This window comes from Crotalus tigris, unplaced genomic scaffold (genome assembly GCF_016545835.1).
Source record: "Crotalus tigris isolate CLP2741 ecotype Arizona unplaced genomic scaffold, ASM1654583v1 scf7180000017550.10884619, whole genome shotgun sequence".
In the NCBI taxonomy this organism is placed as follows: Eukaryota; Metazoa; Chordata; class Lepidosauria; order Squamata; family Viperidae; genus Crotalus; species Crotalus tigris.
The window spans coordinates 6,006,340-6,023,621 of record NW_024096468.1 but is presented as its reverse complement, the minus strand read 5'-3'; the positions used below and the strand labels follow the sequence as shown (position 1 = coordinate 6,023,621).

Genomic DNA, 17,282 nt, shown 5'->3' with positions numbered 1-17,282 from the left:
TTGTCTTTCTTCATCATGAATGGTCTGTCCACCTTTGGCAATTGCTATGTAAAATCCAGCCGCAAAGTGATGGGAAACCAAGTTTAAGAGGGAAGAGCAGCCAAAAAAACTGGTTTCACTGGCAAAGGCAGTGACATTGCTTGCCAATTCAACCAACTCTTTTCACAGCCAACTCAATTGGCGGCTTAAATGCTGAAATGTCACTAAGGGGGGGGGGGAATCCATATTTTTCCAAAGTGTTTTCTGACCACACAAATGGCCATGGATACAAACTAATTAAATATAGACATTTGGGGGAGAGGAAAATAAAAACAAAATGTCTGGAAAATCATTTTCTCCCTCTTCGAATTTCCCAGTCAAAAGGGGAAAAAGAGGATCTTACTTTTTCTCTACTACATCTGATTCTCACTTAATATAAACTAGTGACCTGAACAGAGATGGAAACATAGTCGGAAAGGCGAACCACCTGCCTACATTCTCCCCGTTGCTTACAGGTGATCTGCAAAGGAAAAGAAGAAATGAACACGTTCTCTTTTGAAGCTCTTTTGGGGATTGAGTGTGCACGGATATAACTTGGGATCTCAACTTAATAGACATAGAAGTGAATAACATCAGCATGATCCCCAAGGGATTCCTTGCTAAATTGAGGAGAGGAGGAAAGTTGCCAGGTTTGAAGAACACAGATCCAGAGCAACCTTTTCCAACCTACCACATGTGCACAACTTGTTGGTGTGGGCTTATGGAAAGTGGTGAACAACATATCTAGAAGACACCAAAATTAATCTGCTGATCTAATATGTTATTTTGGTCAGAGAGACTCAAGCACCAATTTGGGCTAAATGTATTTATTTAGTTACCAAATTTGGAAACCAGCCATCTCCCTCACAGAACAAAATTATTAAGAGATTAGAGGTCTACTTTGGTCCAAGGTGATTCTAAGTCTTTGGAAAAAGATTAACTCAAACATGGAGGCCACTGGGTCAGTGTGCACGCAGGTGTGCACACACTCACCCCCCCTCATGCCACCATAGCTGCGAGTATGGGCGCTAGGGGTGGTGGGAACCAAAGAAAGCCCCTCCAGTGGCAGACGCAGCTGTTGTGCAGCAACAGTAGAGCCTTTTGCTGTCACTCCCCCTGGCTCCGAAACGGTGGAGGGGGACCAGGTAAGGCCCATCCTCCGTAGCATGGCAGTCTGACTCGGGAGGGGAGTGAAAGGGAAGAGGTGAGCGGACAGCTGACGTGATTGAAGGTGCCGTGTCTCAGTTTGGTTTCCATTGCTCCTGTCTTGGACTTCTGGGGAGGGTTTTTTTCCCCCTACCTGGAAGGAAGTTGAATGAAACCCAAACGTGTTCTGGAAAACACAGATTTATCATAACTGATTCACCAAACTCAACAAAAAATTAGGCCTCGATTCTGCCGAACCCGTGCGAACTGGCTGAATCCCACCATTTATCCTATCCATAATGCTCTGATTCTGGGGCCATCTTGTTAAAAATAATCATGGTGGCTGCAGAATGCAAGATGCATAATTATCTCTTCCAGGTGTGCTACACAAGAGTGGGATGTTCCATCTCCTAATGGTGGACAGCCTGAGCATCTGACTGGCCTCTAGGAAACACACAAAAAATGAACGTCACCCTCACCTGCCTTCAGCCTGTTGCAACAACTCCTGCACTTTCCTGCATACTTCACTGGCCACGTCATAGGTCTTGCCAACCTTGGTGAAAAGCGCAGCGATCTTGTCCGTCCGCAAGAAGCCGGACGCTCGACGCTTGAGCATGTGGAGAAGGCAAATTTCTACCATACCTGGGAGAAAAAACAGAATACAGGGCCAGTGAGCAAACACGCATATTTAGAATCATAGAATAACACAGTTGGAAGAGACCTTGGAGATCATCTAGTCCAATCCCCCGCTCAAACAGGAGAGTCTGTGCTTTTTTAGACAAATGGATGTCTTCTTGAAAGCCTCCAGTGATGGGGCACCCACAACTTCTGAAATATGTTATAAAGATGACTGGTTTTTTTAAAAAGTACAAGGCTAGGAGGCTTTAAAACAAGATCCTCAACTATTTGAGGTCAGAGGACCTTTTGGGAATATTGACATCATGTTCCGAACAAAAATTATTGCAATAACAAAACAGCTATACAACAGCAGGCAGTCAAGACTGTAGCCACCCATCATTTGATTTTCTAACCAGGTAGGTCCATAGGCATCACTAGAAATGCAGATTGTGCTTGAGGCTGGTGCCTTGCTAGCTTCTCAATCACTTTTCAAATTTTAAATAAAGTGAAGAATTAAAATTAGATAAGGGGAAGCTTGAGGAGCACTAAGGAATGTGTCAGTAGACACATTCTTGGCCCTTCAAATGGCATGCTGGGAGCCACTAAACAAATTAAAGAGACAAGATCCAAGGGCAAAATAGTCCTTAAATAGATCTTATGACCTGCAGGTACAAATGAGAAAAAGCAAGCACAATGTTTGCTGTCTGGAGCTCCTATAAAAAGGCAGGATACAAATTTAACACATACATACAGTACATACCTCTAGACTACTAAACATTAGGTTTAACAAAGTTCTCAAAGATGACATAGAATGCAAGAGTTTATTCAAGGAATCACTTGCCTCAGAGACTTTCTTAGTAAGCACCATCAGATCTCTGCATCAATTCATATTTTGGTTGAACCACTGAACCACAAATTAAGCAAAAATGCTGGATTTACACAGAACACCAATAGAAGAGAATATTTGTAGCTCAGGGCTGAACTGTGGGGCCCTTGGTACTCTCTGAGCTTGGTTGTTTTCTTGCAGATGTTTCTTGCCGATATCAGCATCAGCAGGTAACCATCAGTTACCAAGACGGGCAATGAAACGTCTGCAAGAAAACAACTAAACTCAGAGAGCACCAAGGATCACCATTAAAAACGCAACCCAAGTTAACACTTGCCAAGCTGCATTTGTGAAAATGGAAATGTGTCCACTCCTTAATTGATATGGTTGTGTTTAAAGTGTGAACATAGCCAGAGTGTCTGTAGCAGTATACAAGGAAGGGGCCATGACATTGAACTCTAAAGCAAGGAAGCTTAGTTCAAATTCAAATTTTTATTCCAACAGTTGCAGCCTTTGTGCACATTACAGTCATCCATCAGTCTCTCTGAGAATTGGCATCAATTATTCCAACACAATCCAGATCGTGTAAAATGAGCTCTCGGAAACATGAAAGCTTATGAATCATCACTCTAGATTACCAGAAATGAGAAATGTTTGTGACTCTGAAATGTTGATAAAGACATCTGACATATAATTCATTTGTTAAATTACCAATGGCTGAATTTAGCTCCTTCTCCACTTTGATCTCACCGTTTATGCCCACGTATTAAATTCTGAAGCTATCAACTCAATTGAACTGTATAGCTCTCTTTGTGCTTAACGCCCACAGAATATTCCATCTATGAGCAACTTCGGTTGATCTGTGATGACATTTTTTTTAAAATGCAATAGCAAAAAAGAGATGCAAAGCGGACAGCATGGAAATCTTAGAGACTGCCTGGTTCCCAGGCTACCCTACAAATTTCTGCACCCTTCCTGAAAGGAACGCTGTAAAATAGATTTCATCTTTTCCAGACTGATCTAACCACAGAGGTCTGGCCTGCCAATTAGAGCAAGCAATTTCTAAGCAAACAAGCTGGATTTTTTGCAACTTAAAAAAAACAATTAAGCAACAGAAAAACCACAATCCATGAGGAAAGATAGGTGGGTTTGTTTGCTGTTAAAAAGGCAGACAATCTCATTCCAAGGCAGCTTATCTCAGAAATACACCACAGGAAAAGCCTTTAAATCAGTGGTTCTCAACCCTCTTAATGCCGCGACCCCCCACCGGTCATAAGTTGAGGACTACTCAACTGGTCGTAAGTTGAGGACTACTCAACTAGTGCAGCACCATTTGCAGAATGGGACTTTTGGCAGGCTCAGCAGGGCAGAGACAGCCTGGACAATTCCTATTGGCTTTTGAAAGCCAATAGAATAAAAGGGAGTAGCACAGCTAAGGAAAAGGGGGAAAAAATGGTGGACTGCGTTGTTTGGCGACCCCTGTGAAATGGTCGTTCGACCCCAAATGGGGTCCCGACCCACAGGTTGAAAACCACTGCTTTAAATCCTCATGGAAACCTCTCACTGGCTGTTGTTTGAAAGAGGATGCAAGCCTAATGTGGCCTAACTTAGCTATGTTTATGTAGTAATATATATTTATTTTTTGTTAATATAAGGCCTAACCAACTTAGGAATGCTCCTCTTAAGCAGGGCTTTTCAACCTTTTCACCCCTGTGCCACTTTTAGGATATGGCAACATCCGAGTACCACCAGTCACCTAGCAAGGTGTCAAAAACTTGATGACCCCCCCAAAAAAGAGGAAAAAAGTGATATAGTACAGGTAGTCCTCGATTTACAACAGTTCTCTTAGTGACTGTTCGAAGTTACAATGGCATTGAAAAAAGTGCCCCCCACGCTACAGCCAAGCAAGACACCTGCCTGCTCATCCAGCGGCACACTTCCTCCTGTCTGAGGTTTTCATTGTTGTGAGCATTTCTGTTGAGGATTGGCAGCAGGGATGGGCTGGGGGGGGGTGTTTAGTTTTTATTCCCCCCATCTGCTGGGTGATTGCAGCAGGTTTTGGTCACTTCACATGACCCTGGGACACTGTGACCGTCATAAATATGAATCAGTTGCCAAGCATCTGAATGTAAATCACAAGACCCTGGAGATGCTGCAACATTCCAGCTGATTGGCAGTTCTTCTGGGCTCAGCAGAAGCGCCAGGATCAGTGCTGCTTTCCAGCTGATTGGTGCTTCTTCTGGGCTCAGCAGAAGTGCCAGGATCAGCGCCAAGCTCCAGCTGGAGCCTGGTGCTGATCCTGGTGCTTCTGCTGAGCCCTGAAAGCCCTGCAGCTCCAGCCATCTCTCGCTCAGGCTTGTGCGGTGCTGACACCCGTTCAGCTCATTCCCCTCCCCCGCTACCACTTTTCTAGGATGGTCGCATACCACCTGCCAGGTGCCAATGTACCACAGGTGGTACCCATACCATTGGTTGAAAAGCCCTGCTCTTAAGTATCAAAGTATTAAGCAATAACAGAGGTAATTAAAGAAGAGAAATTTATTTTGAGGGAAGTATTTTATATTGTGCTGCTCAGCCCAAAGGGTTCCCCGAAATTGTCCACAAATTCAGACTTGAAGAGTCCCTCGTCTCTGGCTCTCGAACTGAAGATTATTAGAAATTAGAAATTATTAGAAATTAGAGAGGGTGGATGCAGCCTGGGGGGAATGGGCAGGCGGTACCAATGGTTAGGAATTTAATTGTATTTTGTATGAATAAATAAATGGAATGAATAAATGGAAAATAAAAACTTTTTTAATAAAAAAATGGGGAAAAAAGTTGCTTCCTTTCTGAGGCAGATGCAAATATATTTAATTATTTTATCTGTAATGAACTCCTTCTCCTTCTAAACCCGAAATGGTTCCATAGAGTTCCCTCTGATTGCAGTACAAGTGGTCCTCGACTTACGACCATTCGTTTAATGACTGTTTGAAATTACAGTGGCACTGAAAGTGACTTATGACCACTTTTCACAAGACTGTTGCAACATCCCTGCAGTCACGTGATCAAAATTTGGATGCTTGGCAACTGGTTCATATTTATGACGGTTGCAGGGTCCCAAGCTCATGTGATCCAATCCGTTACTAACTTAACAGCTCCAGTGATTCAGTTAACAACTGTGGCAAGAAAGGTTATAAAATAGGGCAAAACTCACTTAACAATTATCTCGCTTAGCATCAGAAATTTTGGGCTCAATTGCGGTCAAAAGTCGAGGACCACCAGACTGGGAAGAGAGGTTTGATGGAAACAACATAGTTGTAAGGACCCACCCCACTTTGCATCTTAAGAAGACAGAACTCTTGGAATATTCTTCCAACAGGCATCCTTTATTAAGAGAAAATGGTTGCAGGTGTTCTAGACAGGACTTGGGGTCCAAGCTCTCCCATTCAAGGTTTTAAGGTGTTCCCCAGTAGCCCCACCCAATCACCCCCTTCTTCCAGCGACAATCTCAGGCATTACACTCCCACCCCCTTTTCCTTACTGCCGGCTGGATGGAGACTTCAGAGAGGAGTACATGAAAGGTAATAGCCCCATTGTTATGGTTAGTCCTTTTGGTGATATCCACATCCAGTCCCTTTGAAGTGTACTGAAGGAAGTGAGGGCCATAAAGCCCCTTTGTTCACCCCCTTCCCTTCATCATATGACAGAATCCAGAGAAGGCAGAAATGGGGTTTTCTATAGTTGATGAAATATAATTGGATTCTGACAATAATACTCTGTTTTTCTTCTCTTCCCATTTTACAGAGCCAGGATGGCACTGGGGTCAGAATGCAGTATTGCAGGCTAATTCATTGCTCACTGCCACGAGTTTGATTCTGACTGGCTCAAGATTGATTCAGCCTTCCATCCTTCTGAGGTCGATAAAATGAGGACCCAGATTGTTGGGGGGCAATGTGCTGATTCTGTAAATGGCTTAGAGAGGGCTGTAAAGCACTGTGAAGTGGTATATAAGTCTAAGTGCTTTTGCTATTGCTATTGTAGCTATTGCTACAATAAAAGGGCCATGGTGGCACAGTGGTTAGAATGCAGTACTGCAGGCTACTTCTGCTGTCTGCTGTCTGCCTGCAGTTTGGCAGTTCGATCCTGACTGGCTCAAGATTGTCTCAGCCTTCCATCCTTCCAAGGTCAGTAAAATTTTCGGGGACAATATGCTGACTCTGTAAACCACTTAGACAGGGCTGTAAAGGACTGTGAAGCGGTATTATAAATCTGAGTGCTTTTGCTATTTCTACTGTAGCTATTGCCACAACTCAAGCTTTCTCCTAACACACAGGTCGGCAACCTGCGGCTCCGGAGCCGCATGCGGCTCTTTGAGCCTTCCCCTGTGGCTCCCAGCCTCCTCTGCCTTTGCAGAGAGAGACAGAGACAGAGAGAGGCAATTGCGCTTCCCTGCTTCTCTCTCTCTCTCTCTCTCTGTGTGTGTGTGTGTTTTGTGTGTGTGTGTTTTGTGTGTGTGTGTGTGTGTGTGTGTGTGTATGTGTAAAAGAGAGTGCACTCACATTATTCTCCGAGGAGCTGAAAAGCTTACTGGGCGGAGCTCCTCCCTTTGCTGCATCTCTGCAGGAAGCAGGAAGCAGGAAGGGCAGGAGAGAGCTAGCTAGCCCAGCTAGGCTGGCTCAGGAATTCTGGGAGTTGAAGTCCATGAGTCATAAAAGAGACGAGGTTTTCTATCCCTGAGCTTGTTGGACAACAGCTTGAAGCTTGCCAGGTGAGCACCAGATGGGGGGGGGGGAGAAAGAGAGAGAGAGAGAGAGAGAGAGAGAGTGGGGGAAGAGGACTGGTAGACCAAGGGCAGATAGAGAGGGAGGGAGAGAGAGAGACAGAGAGAGAGAGAGAGAGAGACCCTTTTGACATCTAAAATGAAGATCACACTGCATATATCCTTTTTTTACCTGTATGTGTATGTAATTTTATTCTCTTAAAGCATTAAAGCATTCTGTTGGTGATCATTGTTTTAATAGTATGGATATTCCCAAGAGTCATATTTTTACTTTTATTTTTAATATGTGTGTGTGTGTATACATACACACACACACATGCACACACCCCTATAATAAAGGTAAAAAAGCATATATGCAGTGTTATCTTCATTTTAGATATCAAAAGGGTTTTGCGGCTCCCGGTGTTTTGTTTTTGGTGGGAAACGGGTTCAAGTGGCTCTTTGAGTGTTTTGGGTTGCCTACCCCTGTCCTAACATCATCACCATTAGGGCTGCTCCAACTTAGTGACAGCCAAGTTGTAGTCCCCTCGTTATGATGAAGACCGCTGGCAGCAACCTTTTTAGTCTTCAAAAATGTCTGAAATCACAGAATAATGCTGAGACCAGGGGCACCTACCAGTTCTGGAGTGCCTGCCAGAAACTTGATGACTGTCATAGAATGTCAAATGCTACCTGGCATCCATGACATGAGCGACACTAAACCACAACTTGAAACTGAAACTTCATAATGGCCAGTGTTTCTCAACCTCAGTAACTTTAAGCCAGGGGTCTTCAGACTTGGCCCTTTTATGTCTTGTGGACTTCAACTCCCAGAATACTTGAGCCAGCATGCCTGACTCAGGTATTCTGGGAGTTGAAGTCCACAAGTCATAAAAGGGCCAAGTTTGAAGACCCCTGCTTTAAGCTATGTAGACTTCAACTCCTAGAATTCCCCAGCCAGCCATGGAGAATCACATGATAAAGAGGAAAATAGTCAAAACTGCCAAAGTTGGTGCTAAGAATCAAAATAATAAAATAAATGCTATAATAATGCATAATATGCAAACTGACCCTAAACTGAAAGAATGTGGATAAAATCAAGAGAGAAGGACGAGAGGGGGACATGATAGCAGTATTCCAATATCTCAGGGGTTTCCACAAAGAAGAGGGAGTCAAGCTATTTTCCAAAGCACCTGAAGACAGGACAAGAAGCAACGGGTGGAAACTAACCAAAAAGAGAAGCAACCTAGAACTAAGGAGAAACTTCCTGACAGTGAGAACAATTAACCAGTGGAACAACCTGCCTCCAGAAGAGGTGAATGTTCCAACACTGGAAGTTTTTAAGAAGAAACTGGACAGCTATTTGTATAGCGTTTCCTGCCTGAGCAAGGGGTTGAACTAGATGACCTCCAAGGTCCCTTCCAACTTTATCATTATTATTATTATTAAGATGAAACTAGAAAAACAATGCTCTATATAAAATATACTGGACCAGTGTTTCCCAACCTTTGGCAATTCTAAGATATGTGTGATCTTTGTTCTAATTATATTGTGGATTTTTTATATACATTTTTGCTAGCTGCCCAGAATTCCTTCTAGCAGACGGGCAACATATACATTTATTTAGAAAATAAAATAAATGAATTCTACTTGTAGTATTAGAAACAGTATCAATGGGGCACCTTAGAGATTTGGGTGCCTGGGGTGAAGGAATAGATCAGGGGTCTTCAAACTTTACCCTTTTATGACTTATGGACTTCAACTCCCAGAATTCCTCAGCCAGCATGCCTGGCTGAGGAATTCTGGGAGTTGAAGTCTACAAGTCATAAAAGAGCCAAGTTTGAAGACCCCTTTAGTAGATGGTACTGTTGCCTTCCACTTGACGGACAGAAGACACCTCTGTACATCCATATACTGTGCCACAACTCTGTCCCTTGCTGATAACTGCTGCCTGAAGCCACATCTCTCTTTGCCAAATAACAGGAGTGGGTTTTTTTTGTTAATTACCAGCTCCATCAGGACTAACTTTAAACAAAGAACTGGAATGAAATTTAACGACACAATGTTTGCAGCAGATGGTCAGTGGTAAACAGCAGACAATAATTATTGACAAAAACATAGGCCACACAGGGCTAGCTCTGAAAAATATAAAATTGGGCAGCTCTCATTAAGTTCCACAGCTGAGGAACATGGAAAAGGGAGGGAGAAAAATTTGCACTCCATCAGAAACATCTGGAACCTAATTGACTAGAACAGGGGTCTTCAAACTTGGCCCTTTTATGACTTGTGGACTTCAACTCCCAGAATTCCTCAGCCAGTGTGCCTTTAATCGCTCAGAGGCTGCCCAGAGTCTCTTTTTGTGAGATAGGTGGCTATATAAATGTGCTAAATGAATAAATAAAAAATTGGGCCAGTGTGCTATAAATTCAACCAAAGTTTTGCCCCAAGCGTTCTCATGCTATTCAATGCAAGTTCTGTTCTCTAGATGAGAATCTGAACTGAAAGATGACTGACCTTTGCTGGCTTCCCAGCCTTAAGGAGTTACACTCAAAGCATTGATACACATTGAAATGGCAGAAAGTCTGCTGGAAGGTAAGAAGGTTTATCAGGTAAGTGGAAGTGGCTGGATCTAACCAGGTGTTTCACTTCATTGTATATCTTTATCAAGACAGATAAATAGGTAGGTACTATAGGTAAGTGGATGGATGGACAGACAGATGGACAGAGATGGTAGGTAGGTAGATAGGTAGGTAGGTAGGTAGGTAGGTAGATGATAGATAGATAGATAGATAGATAATAATAATAGTAGTAGTAGTAAAGTTGGAAGGGACCTTGGAGGTCATCTAGTCCAACCCCCTGCTCGGGCAGGAAACCCTACACCATTTCGGACAAATGGCTGTCCAGTCTCTTCTTAAAAACTTCCAGTGTTGGAGCATTTACTGCTTCTGGAGGCAAGATAGATAGATAGATAGATAGATAGATAGATAGATAGATAGATAGATAGATAGATAGATAGATAGATAGATAGATAGATAGATATACAGACAATAGGTAGATAGATAGGTAGGTAGGTAGATAGGTAGATAATAGGTAGGTAGATAATAGGTAGATAGATAGGTAGGTAGATAGGTAGGTAGGTAGATAGATAGATAGATAGATAGATAGATAGATAGATAGATAGATAGATAGATAGATATAGACCAGGGATCTTCAAACTTGGCCCTTTTATGTCTTGTGGACTTCAACTCCCAGAATTCCTCAGGTCAGCGTGCCTGGCTGAGGAATTCTGGGAGTTGATCCACAAGTCATAAAAGGGCCAAGTTTGAAGACCCCTGATATAGACAGTCAGAGAGAGAGAGAGAGAGAGAGAGAGACAGAGAGAGACAGAGACAGACAGACTAATTGGATATATTAGGAAAAGCATGAAAGTCGGTGGATGTCGGCCTTCCAAAATAGACCAGACAAGACACAAGAAGAGATAATTCTACTTTATTATAAAGAGCATTTTGTATGTCAGAAAGGAGGAGCTGACAATCCACCTCAGAGGCAGCCAATCACATCACTGAATATCTTGGTTACTGTGAATGCAAGCACGATGAGTGAGTTGAATAACAGATAGTCCTCAACATGAAACCACAACTGGGACCAAAACTTCCATCATTAAGTGATGCAGTCGTTAAGTGAGACACACCTGATGTTATGAGCTTTTTGCCACAGTCATTAAGTGAATCATGTGGTTGTTAAGTGAATCTGGCTTCCTCCACCGACTTTACTTGTTGGAAGCTCCCTGGGATGGTTGCAGTCACAAGACCCTGGGACACTGCAATTGTCACAAATACATGCCAGTTGCCAAGCAGCTGAATTTTGATCATATGACCATGGGGGACACTGCGACAGTCTTAAGTGCGAGGACTGACTGTGAGTTACTTTTTTCAATCCTGTTGTAACTTCAGATGATCTCTAAACGGATGGTCCTAAGTCAAGAACTATCTGTATATAGGTAGTTCTCAACTTACAGCCCAAACTTTCTGTTAATTGAGACATTTGTTAAATGAGTTTTGCCCCGTTTTATGACCTTCCTTGCCATAGTTGTTAAGTAAATCGCCACAGTTGATAAGTTAGTAACATAGTTGTTAAGTGAATCTGGCTTCCCCATTGAATTTGCTTGTCCAAAGGCTGCAAAAGGTGATCACATGACTTTGGGACACAGCAACCGTCATAAGTATGAGTCAGCTGCCAAACATCTGAATTTTGACCACCTGACCATGGAGATGCTACAAAGGTCGTAAGTGTGAAAAACGGTCACAAGTCACATTTGTAACTTTGAACAGTCCCTAAATGAACTGTTGTAAGCCGAGGACTACCTGTACAATAACAAGAGCCTCAATAGGCAATAATGCCACAATAATTCGGCAGTATTTTCCAGCCCATCATCTAAACTCAGTGACACCTATGTCAATTCTTCCAAGTAGGATACTGGTATTTTAGGATTTCTGTCAAATTCTATTACAGGCTGGATCTGAAATTGCCAGGAAGGAATTGCCAAGTTTTTTTATATTATTTCTTCTGCCAAGAGAACTACAGAGCTTGAGGGAAACAGGCTGGGGTGGTGGAGGGGTTGCTTGATTATGTGTTGTTGAGTTAATCTGGCTTAATCCAGTAAGAGACTGAAAATCCAATTAGCTAGCTTGCTACGGTAATTCAAAAAGCATTTTCTACGGAGGGAAGGAGGGAGAAAGCGTAAAGACCATGTCAGCCTATCCTTTCACCTGTATGAAAATGCATTGTTTCAGACAAAAAAAATGTTGTAAATCACAATCACATGATTGCAGAAAACAGCCGTAAATGCAGGTCATTTGCCAAGTGTCCAAAATGCAATCATGTGATCACAGGAATAGAGTGGGACGATCGTCAGCACTTGTGTATGTCTAGTCTAATGAAAAGAAGGACGAGGGGGGGACATGATAGCAGTGTTCCAGTATCTCAGGGGCTGCCACAAAGAAGAGGGAGTCAAGCTATTCTCCAAAGCACCTGAAGGCAGGACAAGAAGCAACAGATGGAAACTAATCAAGGAGAGAAGCAACCCAGAACTAAGGAGAAACTTCCTGACAGAATAATTAACCAATGGAACAACCTGCCTCCAGAAGTTGTAAATGCTCCAACACTGGAAGTTTTAAGAAGAGACTGGACAGCCATTTGTCTGAAATGGTATAAAGTTTCCTGCCTGAGCAGGGGGTTGGACTAGATAACCTCCAAGGTCCCTTCCAACTTTTATTATTATTATTATTGATCATTGCACAGTCAGCCAGATGTTCAGACTGGATTTGGCATTTTTGTCTACCTATCGAGTCCTTACCAAGGACCTGGGATAGGCAGATGTGGATGTTTGATGGTATTACAGATATCGTTGCAGGATGGAGGCGGTTCCTAGTAAGGCCGTCTTTTGCAATTGACTAATGGCGAATTTGTCAATGCCAATGGTGTTCAAGTGATGCTTCAGTTATTTTGGGATCGCACCCAAGGCACCTATTACTATTGGTACTATCCTTGCTTGCCTTTGTCACAGTCTTTCTATTTCTATTTGTAGATCTTTGTATTTTGTTATCTTCTCCAGTTCTTTCTCGTCTATTCTGCTGTCTCCAGGCACTGTCACGTCCACTATCCAGACTTTTTTGTCTTTCTTATCGACAATTGTTAAGTCCGGGGTATTATTATTGTTATTGTTGTTGTTATTATTAATATTATTATTATTACTTTGCTTGTCTGAAGCCAGCTGGGAAGATCACAATGCCAAATCACATGACCTTGGGACATTGCAACCACCATAGATATATACCATACACTGGAATTTTGATTGTATGACCATGGGGATGATGCAATGGTTGTAAATGTGAAGACTGGTCATAAGTCACTTTTTTCAGTGGTGTTGTAACTTTGAAGGACTGCTAAATGAATTGTCATAAGCTGAGGAGTGTACTTCAGCCATTGTTCTCCTTTTGCAGACAAAGGCACTCTGAGCCAAGGCTGCCCCCCCCCAATTTAAGGAGCCCTGATGGTCGTAGTGGTTAGAAAGCAGTATTGCAGGCAAACTCTGCCCACAACCTGGCATTCAATCCTGATAGGGCTCATGGTTGACACAGCCTTCCATCCTTCCCAGGTTGGTAAAATAAGGATCCACATTATTGGGGGCAATATACAAATAATGCTTCTACCTTGTAAACTGCCCAGAGAATGCTGAAAAGCACTATTGGGTAGTCTATAAGCCTAAATGCTATTGCTATTTCTATTTAATTCTGCCCTCCAGCCAGACCAACACATTCAATTTTGCAGCTGCTAAGATTGTTGGACGAGCAGGCACAAAAACAGCCAGGAAAGTGGTTGAAGCCTGGGAAATGGGCCCATGGTCAATCAACAAGAGTGCTGATTTACTCCCAGCTTATCAAGTACTTAGGCGGCCAGGGCTTGGCAGCACAAAGAAACAACAGCCAATGACTTAATAATCAGCCATCAACACCTCAATCTACATATAAAAAGCCACACACAGCAGGCACCATATAAATACCTCACACAGAATAGCCCAAAGTACATAATCTGCCAGAGAAAAGTTCCCTGGGGATGGGCACTGGCACAAGTCTGAAAGCTCAGAAGACAAAACATCTATTCCCAGTGACAGACCAAGATTGGATCCTACAACATTATCCTGGGACACATATATTCGCCTTCATTCATCAGGCCAACAAGAGCCCATATTCAACCAGCATTCCCTGGCCGTGAGCCTCAGCTTCCCCGATTTTAATTTCCCTAAATCAACCCATAAACCTAACCCCAGCCCTCCTCTGTGAGGGAATGATGAGATGCCTCCTTTAAAACAATGTCTTCCATTTCTGGTTGGCAAGTATCTGCACCGATTACATCAATTTAAATTGCAGACTTACACACATCAGTGGATCCTCTTTAAAATCAATCCCAAATCAAATTGCTGTCACAAAATGATCGCTTGTTCCAAAACTAGGCACGCTCTCCAAAAATTGTTTTGAGCTTTATTGCTGGCAATAAGGCACTAAAATTGACACAATGATTTGCAGAGGTACTAGTACAGCTCACACATCCAGTTTGGGTTCAAAAGTTGAGGAGGAACACCAAAAGAAAAATTATTTGGTTGCACAGAATGTAAAATTGCAGTTATTGTATAAAAAGGAGGTACAAAATAACCAAAGTGTCTTATTTCTTTAAAGCAAGACACAAAATTTCCTATATTCTTTTGTGTGAATAGTGATAAGAAACACACATTAAAAAAGGCACAGAAATCTTCAGAAAGGGGAAAGGTTATCTCCCCTCATTATTATTGAATCTGGGTTAGTGATCTCTCATTTATAAATAATACTGTTGTCTAGAAAATATTGATCTGAGAAATAAAGATATAAAAGGAAGATCCTTAGAGCTAAGGTGACCAACTTTTTTACAATGAAAAGGAGGACACAAATAAATTGAAGAAAAAAATATCGTAAATAATAGAACCATTTTATTCATTGCAACAATAATAGACAACTTGCATGCAAAGTTTGCCAGCCGGGTGTTTTGGCGCGCTCAGCAGCAATTCCTATTGGCTTTCAAAAGCCAATAGGGGGAGTAGCACAGCTCATGCAAAAGTTGAAAAAAAAAAACATCAAAAAAAGGTGCCAGAACGCCGTTCTGAGCGTTCTATGAGGGGAAAAAAAGCCCTGCAGATTAGTCTTCAAATATCAAAAAGGAGGACATGAAGGAGGACACTTTTTGAGGGAGGACAGAACTTACAAAAAGAGGACTGTCCTCCCTAAAGGAGGACAGTTGGTCACCTTATGAGCATCAGTTCCAGAGACATTAGTCTTTTGGCCTTTCTCTTTCACCACTCACCTCTACTCATTTTGACCATCGCTGCTGCTGATTAAATATTAAGAATTAGTAGTGGAGTTAATTTCTTTTTATTTTTTTCCTTCCTGACCTTCTTGTCTTTCATATTGAAGTTCTTTATAGTATAAGCCCAAAATCAGCAATTTCCCATTTTTATTTTAAGTAACACTTTACGGCAGGAGTGTCCAATCTTGACAATTTTAAGATTAGTGGCCTTCAACTCTCAGAATTCCCCAGCCAGACAGGCTAAAAGGATATTATTATTGTTGTTGTTGTTGTTGTTGATGATGATGATGATGATGATGATAAAGTTGGAAGGGACCTTGGAGGTCATCTAGTCCAACCTCCTGCTCAGGCAGGAAACCCTATACCATTTCAGACAAATGGCTGTCCAGTCTCTTCTTAAAAACTTCCAGTGTTGGAGCATTCACTGCTTCTGGAGGCAGGTTGTTCCACTGGTTAATTGTTCTAACTGTCAGGAAGTTTCTCCTTAGTTCTAGGTTGCTTCTCTCCTTGATTAGTTTCCATCTGTTGCTTCTTGTCCTGCCTTCAAGCGCTTTGGAAAATAGCTTGACTCCCTCTTCTTTGTGGAAACCCCTGCGATATTGGAACACTGCTATCATGTCACTCCTTGTCCTTCTCTTCATTAAACTAGACATACCCAATTCCAGCAACCGTTCCTTATATGTTTTAGCCTCCAGTCCCCTGATCATCTTTGTTGCTCTTCTCTGTACTCTTTCTAGAATCTCAACATCTTTTTAACATCGCGGTGACCAAAACTGGATGCAGTATTCCAGGTGTGGCCTTAACAAGGCATTGTAAAGTGGTATTAACACTTCACGTGATCTTGATACTATCTCTCTGTTAATGCAGCCTAGCACTGTGTTGGCTTTTTTGGCAACTGCAGCACACTGCTGGCTCATATTTAAATGATTGTTGACTAGGACTCCAAGATCCCTATCACAGTTGCTACTGAATGTTGTTCATCCATTGATTTTGATGAAGACCTTGACATCTTGTGGGTTATAGGCCATCAACGATGTGTCCGTATGTGGCTAATAAGACTGATGTTAGCACGGAATGTTCTGCCACATACTGAACAAAGAAATGTAGACACTGTTACTTCAGCATTCACAGCTCTGGCTTTGCGGAATGCTTGCTTCTCTTGTGCCAAGATTGTCCTTCTGTGTTCATATGTCTGGCAACCCTGGTACACCAAGGTGCGCCATGTCGGTCGATCATGTGCCAGAAGTTCCCAAGAGATGGTGTTAATATCCAGGGACTTGAGAGAGGCTTTCAACGTGTCTTTGTATTGCTTCTTTTGTCCCCCATTCGATCACTTTCCTTGAGACAGCTCACCATAAAAGAGCTGTTTAGGGATGCGATGATCTGGCATCCTTACAGCATGGCCTGCCCAGAGCATCTGGGCTTTCATCAACAGAGTGTAAACTGATGATAGGCCTGCTCTGGAGAGGACATCTGTGTCTGGTATCTTATCCTGCCACCGGATCCTCAGAATTCTACGAAGGCAAGTCATGTGGAAGTAGTTCAGTTGCCTAACGTGCCTCCTGTACACTGTCCAGGTCTCACTAGCATACATCAGGGTAGTTAGCACTGCTGCCTGGTAAACTTTAAGCTTAGTAGCAAGGCTTATTCCATGGCGGTCCCACACGTTAGTCCGCAATCTGCCAAATGCAGAACTTGCCTTGGCAATTCTACAGTTGACCTCGATGTCAATTGTCACTGCACGGGAGAGGGTACTACCAAGATACGTAAATTGGTCCACTGCTTGCAGCTTTTGTCCCTTTACTGTGATGGTAGGCTCTTGATATTGGGCTTTTGGAACTGGCTGGTACATCACTTCAGTTTTCTTCCTGTTGATGAAGAGGCCAAAGTTGTCACAAGCAGCTGCAAATTTGTCCATGCTGGCTTGCATTTCCTGCTCCGATCCTGCATTAAGGGCACAGTCATCAGCAAAGAGGAGATCTCGTAGCACAATCTCCTTTACCTTGGTGACAGCCTGAAGTCTTCGCAGGTTGAACAGTT

General features: G+C 42.6%; 1 protein-coding gene across 4 annotated transcripts in view; it reads right to left on the bottom strand.

The window, feature by feature from the left end:
* SGSM2 (small G protein signaling modulator 2) overlaps positions 1 to 17,282 on the bottom strand; it is a 137,698-nt gene that overhangs the window by 54,743 nt on the left and 65,673 nt on the right. For all 4 annotated transcript variants that reach the window (XM_039341708.1, XM_039341716.1, XM_039341734.1 and 1 more), the window contains exon 3: positions 1,644 to 1,806. In XM_039341708.1, coding sequence (XP_039197642.1) covers positions 1,644 to 1,806 — 163 coding nt within the window. The remainder of the gene's footprint in view (positions 1 to 1,643; positions 1,807 to 17,282) is intronic.